This window comes from Taeniopygia guttata, chromosome 12 (genome assembly GCF_048771995.1).
Source record: "Taeniopygia guttata chromosome 12, bTaeGut7.mat, whole genome shotgun sequence".
In the NCBI taxonomy this organism is placed as follows: domain Eukaryota; kingdom Metazoa; phylum Chordata; class Aves; order Passeriformes; family Estrildidae; genus Taeniopygia; species Taeniopygia guttata.
The window spans coordinates 12,576,544-12,589,114 of record NC_133037.1 but is presented as its reverse complement, the minus strand read 5'-3'; the positions used below and the strand labels follow the sequence as shown (position 1 = coordinate 12,589,114).

General features: G+C 35.9%; 1 protein-coding gene across 17 annotated transcripts in view; it reads right to left on the bottom strand.

Annotated features, from left to right (window-relative positions):
- The window catches only part of ERC2 (ELKS/RAB6-interacting/CAST family member 2), a 404,176-nt gene that overhangs the window by 231,863 nt on the left and 159,742 nt on the right, over positions 1 to 12,571 (bottom strand). For all 17 annotated transcript variants that reach the window (XR_012057919.1, XR_003962561.4, XR_003962563.4 and 14 more), the window contains one exon: positions 4,132 to 4,267. Coding sequence is in view for 1 of the 17 variants with exons in the window: in XM_030283350.4 (XP_030139210.1) it covers positions 4,132 to 4,267 (136 nt within the window). In the remaining 16 variants the exon portion in view is untranslated. The remainder of the gene's footprint in view (positions 1 to 4,131; positions 4,268 to 12,571) is intronic.

Genomic DNA, 12,571 nt, shown 5'->3' with positions numbered 1-12,571 from the left:
AGAGACAATGCAGTAGGAAATACACTGTATTAAGAGAAGTCATAGCAAATTCATAGCAAAGTCAGATATACCCCTTGTTTAGGCCATGTTATAAGACACAGAAATAACATACAGAAATGTGCAATGTCTTGGGTACATTTTTGTATTTTTAGAGCTATTATGGAATTGAGGATTATATGGTAAAGAAACAAATAAAGAAACAAATCCAGGGTTAAGGATTCATGCTGACTAGCTGTGAAACCTCTTGGGAGCTATTTTCAGTGATTAAGACATCACAGATATTCACATGGCAAGAATCAGAAAGCAGTAATATTAGCTAGCCAGTTTTTTTATCTCTTTTGACAGGACTTCCTCCTGATCATGTTTTATTCATTACCCAAGTCTAAATTTCCAGCCAGTACAGAGCTATTGGAAAACTGGAACTCTTGCCTTGCCTCACTACATCCCATGAAAAAGCATGACTGACAAGCTGAACTCTGCTTAAAAAGTGAGGTATTTACACCTGGAAAATGTACATGTGTACACAATCTGTTCTACAGTACTGCAGGCATAAACCATTGATCAAGCTGACTGTGTATGATATTTGAAATCAATGAGAACTACACATTGTCTCACTCAAAAACAATTTTGTTAGTGAAATATCTCTTTTCCGCATGTGGATTTCCAGCCAAAGAAAACCCAAGCTACCTCAAAGAGAATTGTGACAAATTACCCAAGCATTTAAAACATAAGGAGAGTCAAGAACTTTGCCAGCAGATGAACTGGAAGAAAGGGGGGAAACATCCAGAAGCTGCAGATTAGTGCAGAATAGGGTATTAAACTTATTAAACTTTTTTTCAGGTTCATCCCTGCACTGTTTTTTGTGACACATATATATTGGACAGTTTGCATAAAATTTCAAAAAATAAGTGTTTCTAGACTTAGATGACTTTTTGATATATTACATTTATGAAAAGCAGAGTCAGGCAGAAGTGCATATTCAATTCCCTTTGAGGCCATGAGACACATGGGAATATTCTTAGTGCACCCCCTTATTGCTTACTCTAGAGAAACAAAAAGACTTTGCTGTTATTACAGCAGATTTGAAAATCAGAATCAAAGCCAAATGCATTTAAGTTTTCAATGTGATAAATTCATGATAAAGTGTTCAAGGTCCAGCTCTCCTGCTGTGATGCTGTGTGTAATATATGACCATCATGTCTGGCAAGATTTGCACAGGTCTGCCCTTGATTTGTGTCAGGAAAAAACAGAAAACCTCACAACTATTCTTCATTCCCAAGAATTAATCTGGCTTCCTGATGTTTCCAATTTTACAGTGATCCGAAGAACCCCCCCAAAACCACACCTGAAGCATCACTCACAATTACAGGTGATAGCTGAGGGAGACAAAAGTGAATTCCCTCCGCAGGCAGCCCAGAGCACTTCCAGCACAGCAGTGGCCCTGGAGTACTGTGAGACGGGGCCACCAGAGACTCAAACTTGCCCTGCAAACAGCAACACTGGCACATGAACCAGCTCTGAGAGGCTTTTACCTGAAATGATTGTGGGCAAGTGTCCCAGTACACATGGTGCCACAAGGCTCAGGAGCTATCACGTACCATTGAAGCTTCCAAGAAGCTACAGCCTTCTGAACCTTCAGCCCCTGGGTGAGCTGTGCAGGAAGAACTTGATCACCTCACTTTGCCCTGGGCAGCCCCTGGATGGTCCATGGACAACCCTAATCCCTTTCTTATTTCATCTTTTCCACTAGTTCTGCAAAAGGGATCAAGATTTGGCTGCAGTAAATGTAATTTGACCAGTCTGACTGCTCTTCAATTCTCAGCTGAGCTTATCACAGCCAGCCAACAGCCAGCTTATCACAGCTAGCCAACAAATACAGTCATTACATCAGGCCAGAGAATTTTAGGATACACTTTTCCTCTAACAGCTCAATACATCATTCACAAATGTAACAAATACACTGCAGACACAAGCACTGTGTGTTATAAATGCATATAAATGCAGAGTGTTTCCACTAAAAGCAGAAGTTATTATAAGCAGTAAGAAGAGGTGGTCAGGTTCCTATGGTTTACTAAGATGTTAAAAAAACATTTATTGAAACACAAGCTAATACTATTTTTAATTACCAGATGCATAGTACTCCTAAAATTTTTTTTCTAAGTATATAATGTATGTCACAGCATTTGTCTCCGCAAAAATGCTGCTTCATTTAATCCTTAGATCACTGCTGCTACTTTTTACAAACTCCATGAAGGAAGAAAGGTTTTCTTAAAACAAATGTGAAAAAAAAAATTTCTTTCTATACCAAGGCTAATTGACTGGAACTTTAGAATTTGTTTGGCTTTTCAACAAGTCAATCACCTGTTTATCAGATTTATATAACAAGACTTGATGCTCTTACGTAGCATTTGTAATTACCTTACACATATAAAACAAATAAACTGTACCGGTGAAAAACTTTATACAAAAATACTTTCCTATCAGCAGAATAAATGTACATCAGTCATGTCACCTGCACTGTGACATGACTATTCAATGTCGGGGTATTTACTATGGTGTTTTCGTAGAGCAAAAAAACCTCGCAAAATCTTGCAGTCCCAGGGCAACTCAAGCTTCCACACACTCTTCAGTGTTAAGAAACGCTTGAGAAGAAATAAGCCACAGAAATTAGAAGTCTTTGACAGAGGAAATACAACAACCATTTGTAGCAGCAAACTGATAAGAGCAGCTGATTGCCTGTACGGCAGAGAAGTCAGGATCATCCCTACCACAAATCAGACAACCAAGGCTCCCTTTCTCCTGTGGCTCCTGCAGCTACTGGGACTGTAATATATTGCCTAATATATACATTACTGAAAGTAATATGTTCAAGAACATAATTTAAAAATATTGACATTTTAAGGCACAGTAACAAGGAATATCTGTTCTTGGTTAACTGGTTTTCACAAACTGTTCTTATAGTGTATAGATGCTTTACAGGAAGTGAATGGAACAGAACTATACATCAGACAGGTATTTTCTTTCTAAATTCAAGCCATTCAGCCACACCACCTCCATTTGATAGACTCAACCTCATGTCAAGTAGAAACCTCCAAGTACAGCAGTTACATCAAGGATCCTGAGAATGGTTGGTACTCTCCAGTCATCACCCTGCAGTAATATTTCCAAAATAATACTGAAAAATAAGCTCAATTTATTCTCTTTACTGAACCACTATAATTACAAGTAGCTGCTCAGCCCTGAAATTTTATTTTGATATACCATATTGGTAGACCAAATCCTTCACAAGTTTTTATTGCTCTATCCTGTGCACTGGAATGCATGGTGATTATGCAATCAGTATGTAATGACCAAGGCTGTCAAGTAAACGTAGCACTGCACAGATGCATAAATAATGTATCATTTCCTGAACCTGATTCTGACATAAAGCTTCACCAACACAAGCCTAAAGAGAGATGTGGTGTTAATTTTTCCATTTTGCATATAGGAACACATGAGAAATACAACCATATGAAGCACTAGAGGGTCAAATTCCATCCACTGGAAATTTTCCAAAAACACATTATATTAACCAGATCAAGGCAAAATTGATATTTTGCACTGAAAATTGCCTATAAACACTGGGCATGGAGACACTGATGTTGTCAACAGAAATCAGCACTTCTCTTAGTGGTTTTTCACACTCTGATCTCAGAGAATACTTTTTAAGTCAAGCATCAAATTTGTGGCCTTGAATACAAGTTCCCTGGTATGTAATGTATCACTTAAACAGATCAGTTTAAGAACATTCATTTCTCAACCACCAAAATCAGTAACTTTCAAACTGTAGAAATTCTCCATGAATAAGGCTCAAAGTCTGTCTGGAATATAGAAGAGATCTACTTGAACCTTTTCTTTCAAACTGTCAGAAAAAACAGTTGCTGATGCAACTGGGCAGAGGTCTTCAAATTCTATTGGTTCTTTCTTTACCCTAAATAGTAAATATTTCATGGATACAACTGAGGTGAGCAGTGCATCCTCTGGCAGAAAAGGAAGGAACTATCAGATCTTTGTGTGAACAGATTCATTACACATTCTGGAACAGAAGTGTATTATCTTAGATAGCTTTAAAAAAATGAAAAATAAACTCACTTGTAAATGCTGAGAGTTGTCAGTCATATTGTCCTCTCGCCTACGAACTTCTTCCAACAACTGTGCATTCTTCTTTTTCTCCAATTGCTGATTGTGCTTCAGATTGGCAACCTTCTTGTTCTGGTCTTTCATATGTCTAAGAATTACACACACACACCCATTAGTGCTAATGACTGCAACCACTTCTGCAATAGACATTAATTTTGTGACTACAACACAGGACATCGATTCTCCAACAGACACAAGTTTTCCAAGCATCAGTTGTAACAATAAAGCTTCATCTTGTTTGCAAGATGGCATATCAAAACAGCTTTCAATTATAGAGTGGTAGAGAAATTATTTGGGTTTACAAGATTTCCACCTTTTTATGATTTCCTCACAAAAACACATGCATATTCTGAGCTCTGTGCAGAAAAATTGTTGAAAGACACACACTGCATTCAGGAACAATTTTAATAGGTGCTTCAAGTATTAATTTCAAAGGAAACAGAAGGTGACAGTGATGACTAATGTACATTGTGAAATTATATTTTTTAAAACCTAGACTACAAATGCAGTGTTTAGGTGGATTAAAGTGTGATGGAGTAGGTCAGGTCATAATATACCATGAAGAATAAATGATGCTTTTTCAAATAGCTTTGTACATGACAAAAACATTTCTATCATTTTATAATGAGACTTCTTTCTAAAGAAGATAATCAACAAATTAATTTATGAGCCATTCCTAAGGAAATGAAACAATCTTTGCACCCTTACATGTTTTCTTTTGTTAAGACTGTATTCATAAAAAATAATTAATTTTTCAATTTTAATTATCTTTTCTTGTGGATGTTATTCATTAAGTTACCAGAAGCATTTCTGAGACTTAGCATACACCTTTTTAAGAAAGAAGGCAAACTAATTTTGTCTGTCAGGTAATGAAGACATATCCTTGCAGTATTACTTCCTACCTGCTTGAATTCTTAGATATTATTTTCCAGACTTTCTTTGACATGGAGGAATTTGCTCCCTTTTATCTATAAAAAAATAAAAGTCACGTGCAAATTCCTAATGAGATCTACTCACTAATCCTTTTGTGGCAAATGAAGAGAATATTATTCAATGCCCAAAAGGATCACTGAAAATCCCTCCTTTGCTTCCACATCAGAAGCAGTGAAAAAAGTTTTAGAATACATTTCTTGCACAGATTTTATTATGCTAAAGAAACTGGGTCACTCAATATTTACTTCTACCACTGGTTTCTTTGTCCTACCAGTGTTTTTTTCATTATTTAATAAAGATCAAAAATTAACAATTAATTTGCAAACAATAAATGTGCCATGGTATTAAAAATTCCTAAAAGACACTTCATGTAAAAGTTTGTAAGTATAGCACACTAGAGAAAATCCAATCAATTATAACTAAAAAAAGTGTCATAAACTTGCCCAAGAAAAAAAAAGCATGGACAATTAGTTCAAATATAAGTAATTTGCTTGCAGCTCCAAGTAAAAATCAGCTCTCTGTCATGAGTCTGTCTCATAATTGTAAGTTCAGACTTATTCAGCATAAAACCAAAATTAATATTGGGAAAAAACCACTTCCACAACTTCACATATAAATGTATTTGGCAGAAATTTTGGTGGTGCAATATGGCTTTGTGCTGTTAAAACATAAATTGGTTTCCAATCTCATGCTGAGTAAATGATAAATTGATTTACATTTAATCTCTTTAAGAATTTCAATTTTATGCCAACACTAGCTGCTTCTTTCATCACCCGTGCCTGACACAACTTCCCATTTCAGCTTCTCTAATACCACACTGAAAAGTAGAACATGGTAAAGCTGCAAAGGAAAGACATCTGGTGCCTGTGATAGACAAAATCTTGAAGAGAAGGAATTAAAAGAAAGCTCTGTCATAGACTCTCTTTATGCCACAACTGGCTACATACCTATGGAAATGAACAGAAAATGCTACAGTTAAAAAGCCCAGCTGAGGATTTTTCTTTAGGCCTGTATTAAAAATACTGGGGGAGTACAATGCAGCAAGTACAAAACATATTTCCCACCAACTTTTTTCTTTTTTTAAATAGCAAATATCAAATACAATCCTTGGTCCAGCAGAATTTTTGAGTTGCTAGCTCTGGTATGTTTTCATGTGGCTCTACTGTTTCTAAAATGCTTTTGAATTAAATACAAGATTAGGATAAGTAAAAAATATGCATGAGAAATAGAAGAATATTTGGGAACTGTAGCAAATCAGCATAAAATATATGCCTTGACCACTGAGGACATATAATAAAATATTCACATAGCTTACTAGCAACAATGCTGATATGACAGTTATGTCTACATTACTCTTTATCATGTGGAATTCATTTCATTTTTTCCACTACACTGCTTGAATTTAAAGCTCTAAGACCACAAAATTCATTAGACAGAATAAAATAAATAAAAGACTACTGCTTAAGACACATCTTTGAAATCTGAAGTGTACATTTCAGGGGTCTGCTCAGTAGAATTCCTCTTACCATCACAAGTTAATAATTTCCTGCTTATGTAGCATTTTCTGATAGTGTAATTGCCTCAGAGCAGGAAGATGAAACACAGCTCTCTCATTGTCCACATTCTTACAGCTCATTTTGAAGTCGGGCATCTATTCTCTTTTAGGGTTAAATTTATTATTATTATTTATCTGTTCTCTTTTAAGTTAATTCTTTAACCTCTGAGCCAGACATTACAGTCATCCCAAGCTAGTTAAAACCCACCACTCTGCTGCATTTGTGATTTTACAAACTTCACAGAACTGGAAAGCCAGGCTACCAACCAGTTCTGAAGCACTCAAGCCCACAGGACACTGAAATAATGCCAACACTATACTTAGCTTAAAGAAATTATGTTCTGAGCTCATAAACATTTAAGAAACAAAGCAGACTAAAAAAAAAAAAAAAAGCAGAGATGACTAACTCTCTGCACAGATGCTTAATCTAACCAAACATTAAGAAGTGGGATTAATGACAGTTTTTCAGATAATAAATTTACATTTGTTTGTATTCCTATGGTAAATGCCAGTTAGCAACTGTTAGAGAATATCTAGCAGCTTAGAAACAAAAAAAAATCAGAGTGAAACTAAACTGTCTTGAAAACAGAGCTAAAATATAAACATAGCTTGAATAGTGTAAAATAAATTTTAAGAAAATTAAAGGGAAATTAGTTCTGTTCCAGAATTACAAATTAAAGGATGATATCTCCTTGGCATCTCTTCACTCTTTTGATAATTCAGTACCAGAGATATGAGGATATGCAGTATCCAGCAAACACCCCATGCCACATAAATACAAGATACCCATAATATAGGCAGATAATAAAGAAGAGATGAACATCAGGAAAAAGAAAAAGTTCTATAATCTTATTCTTTTAGTACACTAGACATTCTCTCACTCCTAAAGAAGAGAAAAAGATAATAAAAAGTAACATAACTCTTCTAATATAAAACAACATAACTTCTAGAGCTACCTTACTAATCATTAAGGTCTCTAATTTTTTATACCTAGATTAAGCCATTGCTCTTAACTGAATATTCATTCACTTTAGATATGCTACTCCACAAAAATCAGCCTCTTCCTGCACCTTTCTGACTTGGGAAAAATTTTTATAATCTTTCTCAATACACAGAATTCTCCACAGTAATCAATTTGCACCTCAACTGGGCACTAGACTTAAAATCAGGTATCTAAATGACAGCAATGCCAATACCTCTGTTTTTCTCAGCATCCAACAATTTTTTGAGGAAATGCCAGTGCTGGAGTCAACAGACTGCATTAGCTCTGACTTCTGTGCTGCTGAAGAACCATCCTCTATGACTGCTAAATATTTAGATACTTAGTGTATCACAGATCCAAGCACAACAGGAAAAGACAAAACATCCTCAAAGAGCTCTTTAGCTTTATCTTTCCAAAGGACTTAGAGCCCATCAATCTTCCTGAGCAAACAGCAAGATGCCCTTACCTCAAATAAACTTTTCATTCTAGTTAATCTTTGAACTGCAATGTCTTTGTAGCAAACAGACATCAGTGCCATGGAGGGCCAGCAGAAATCTAACCAGCAAAACAGTGGCACCACTTAGTTTCTGCTGGTATGAATGTAATGACTACAACTTAACCATGCTTGGGGCTTCTTCTTTTTCTGGAGCAGCACAAATTGATCTCTCAGTCTAACTACAGGACATTTAATTCTTCAAATTGGTTCAAATTTTTAAGACAAATATTAAACACTAAGTTTCTGCATATACGTGAGTAGCATTCAGACTTTATTTTACAGTAGTGTGTGTTGTCTAACCTCCAATGCTTTCATCTCTGATAGCTATAGAAAATCACACTATTTCATTAAATTCCCTGCTTTAATTAGCCACCTGGGTACCTTGGCCACAAAGCTAGTAATGTCAGCCAAAAATAAGTGTAACATGTTAGTGTAGCCTTTACTCTATTTCATAAAGGCTTTTTTTCCCTCAAAGCATCCAAAAAATGCAGACATGCAAAATACTCCCAAGAGCAAAATCTGTAACATTTTCTAAAGGAATATGTCTCTGCAATAATTTTAATCACTTTAAACAGCATTGCAATGAGACCAGCTGTCTGCAAGTCAATCAAAAAATTCTGCAGTGTGTTAGGAAATTTTGCTCCTCAGCAAATTAAAGATAAAAAATCAGAGTGCAAAGAATGTTTTCAGGGAAACAAGCAAAAAAGAAAAATCAACTCCAAACCAAACCAACCAGATCTATTTTATGAAATATGATTTAGTCAAAACAATTAATCTACATAAAATAAGAAAACGTCAAAATGTGGTTTAAAATTCAATATAGTACACTTATTTTAAATAAACAAACTCCAATGTTCTAGGCAAGCACTGGGTAGACTATTACCATCATCACTACTTGAAATTATTATCTCTTTCTCTTTTATAAACAGTCCACACTTTTACAAAGAATTCATGTATGTGATCAATGAAACAAATCTTAACATTTTACTGGGCACTCTGGGCCTCAGCCTAGTCACGCAGAAGACCTGATCCTGTAAATCCCAACCATGTGAATGTCCATTCCAAATTACATTACTTCAGCAAGACTCAGTAGAAATATTCCTAGCAGCTCTCACTGCCTAAAGAATGAGAGTCTAGGCAGGTGCTTCACTGAGTCATGACTAAACTAAAGGGTAATGCTTCAAAATTCAGGTCTCATTCATTGAAATGCAAAAAGCTAGAATTTTATTAAGATATAAGCAAGTTCAGTATTGTTTCTGGCATTTTCATGGAATATAAATGCATTTTCTACTATCTATCTATAAGCCTGAAAAACAAAGCTGGGTTGGACTTTGAGAGACTAAAATCACCACAAGAGACATTAAGAGGGGTACTGACAAACACATTCCTGACACAAACAAGGACACTGTTTATTCACTTAGAGCCCAGAGATGGATTTTTTTTTTGTAGGAAATAGATATTATCAGGATAAGAAAACCTCTACTTGTGACAGGCTGAATTTTTAATATAACAAAAAACCAAATCTCTAACAAAAGCAATTTTTTCTAAAAGAAAGCCCCATGCTTGACTGCTGAATTGATTTTATAAGCTAGACATAGTCACTATAAGTTTTATAATATGATAATAAAAAGCTAAGTAGTGACTTTCTGTGCTGTCACTTGCATTTAAAACTTTCATGTTGGTTTTTCTTTTCAATCAAGATCATATAACCTAAAGAATTATCAGTGTCCAAGACATCTTTTAAAATCTGGTGTCTCTTTATTCTTAGCTTTTCTTATTTTTCTTCTGTTAAGTAATACAATTATCACACTGATAGCAAATTAAATACCTTAAATCCATAAACAAAATAAACTATCCCAAACATTAAGAAATTAATTGGTCTGTCAAATTTAAACATTAAAAGTAGAAATACTCCTACAATCAAAGACCCTCTAAAAAGCTAACAGATTAATACAGACCACTACACAGACATGGGGAAGTGCTTTGAATGAAAACTTCTGAAGAGAGAAATAAATAACAAATAAATAAGTAATCCTTGGTTTTGTTAAACATACTCAAAACAAGCAAAATCAAGAATTCTTTACATGTCTGTTGTCATAAAGGCCACATCATTTTGAGGAACACTTCATCCCAAATCTCAAGGAATTCCTTTCTTTTAATATCTGGCTAACCTATTGCCATCCTATAGAAAACAAAAAATCCTGTATATCCTGTCTCAGCAGTGCCCTTCTTGCCCTCATAATTCAAAAGCAGACCTTATTCCCTCTCTTTTCCTTCTTTCTTTAAAAGAACTACATTTTCCCCTCTCCCTTTCCCACTGCAAAGGAGCAGGAGCAAGACTTCAACTCCCTATACAATTGCTTAAATTCCTAACCTGTATGACAAGATAATCTATAATCACAAAAAATTTCATTTTTATAAGTGCACTATTTGATCTTGTAACTAAAAAAAAAAAATCTATTCTACAGTGACATAAATGGAAGTATCTCAGCTTCCTTAGCACATCTATTATCATTTGGGATGAGAATGCCCCTGGAGAGACAGGAAAATGTTATCAGCCAGTGGCTGGATCTCTCCAGCTGCCAGGAAAGCTAATGGGACTTTAAGACTTTCCCATAGGAAATTGGAGGCAATTCTCTCTGGTTAACCTTGGCCAAATAAAGGTAGGTAGTAAAGGCCACTATTTTCCACATGCCTGAGAAAAGACTATCACAAGAAATTAATATTATCTCTGACTGCGGAAGGATGCTTGCTCTTCTCTCTGCCGTTCTCCTGATGCTGAGACTATGGGGAAACTCCACATCACAGGTCATCTGCTCATCAGAACTAGCAGGTACCCCCCTGTGTTCTCTCCACATCTCTTTGAGAGAAAGAACTGGAAACAAAATGACCAACACAAACACGAGACAAAAAAATCACCTAAACCAAGTAATATTAAAATAATTTTAAAATATCTGAAAAAAAATTTAATTCCTATATCCCTAATTTTCCAATTGAATGCATCATGCCTAGAATTAGCAGCTAAGATAAGTGAATTTTAGTATATTCAATGTTTTCATTACATTCCCAAGGTCCTTTTACTGATAGCCTAGATAGCTATTTCAGTTCCACCCAAGGAGCAGGCTTGTAGCCCACAGAGACCTGTAGGTCTCAAAAAAAACTCTTCTTCCCCTCCCCTTACACTCCCCCCAACTTTTACATCTCATCACTTCAATTGCCTGAAGGCTGGCTTCAGGTTTCTTAATACTCATATTATGACAATTTTTCAGTGAGACAATTGGTTTGCCCCCAAATGCACCACAAAGCAATATTATTGTCCTGGGACAACAGAGAACTCTGCCTGGTAGAAATCAAGCAAGCGTCACAGAAGTCACTGAAACATTTCTCACCTCACAGGCAAAAATGTGGGAGGAAGAGTTTACCTAACACACACTCTGGGAAGTTTTCCAAAATCTTTATTTAAGAAGTGTTTAGTCTGACACAGTTCCCTCCAAAGCCCTGGAGAGATGCTAGAAATATCCACGTGAGGATAACGCATGAATGAAAGAGACGCACTAAAATCCTGTTCCAAACTATGGTTCATGTCACTTTGTCTCAAGGCAGATCTGCACTGCAACCACATAAACTCCGACCCAGCTCTGCTGTCTTCCTCAGCACATTCCTGCTGGATGACACTTCACATGAACATGTGTGAAATTCGTACCAGAAGACTCATCTGTCACACATCTCTCTCCTACACCAAGGACTGTCATGTATTTTCTTCTGATGTTCCACTTTAAAAAAAAAAAAACAACAAAAAGCACTGCTGATGACAGCACGTTAGATGAGAAGGATATTTGATCTGATTTAATATGGCAATTGCTTGCTCAGCTATTTTATTAATTGAGACCATTAGCAATAACTGTAACCAGTTACTGGAAATAATTTGTTGCCTGAAATTTGCAACCAAGAAGTTGCAGCCCTGCTACTGCTCCATCAGGTCCTTCCCAGCTGTAGTCCAGAAAAGTTTTTTCTTCAAATTACCAAACTAACAAAGCATCTTCACACAAACAAATGAAAAAAAAATCAGAAAAAGCAGCTCCTGACTCTTTCCAGTTTTTCTCTGCATCCAACCGCTCCACAGCATGTCCAGCCCAGCCTGACAGCAATCAGGATCACACCTCCTCTGCAGCACTCTACGTTTCATTTCAATTTCCTTCTGGATCAAATCTTTTGACTGCAATTCCTGGCTCACCCTAGAAGTTCTCAGGATCAATCCAGCCATTATCATCCAATACATAAATCAAGCTTTCCATAAAGCTTTTGCAGTAACTTCTTCAGATCTCCAAATAAATTAGGTACTCTTTGTATGATTCTTGTTTAGACATACAAACTTCCTCTTATTATAAATTCAGATCAGAGCACGGTCACGTTGCTCCTGCATTGT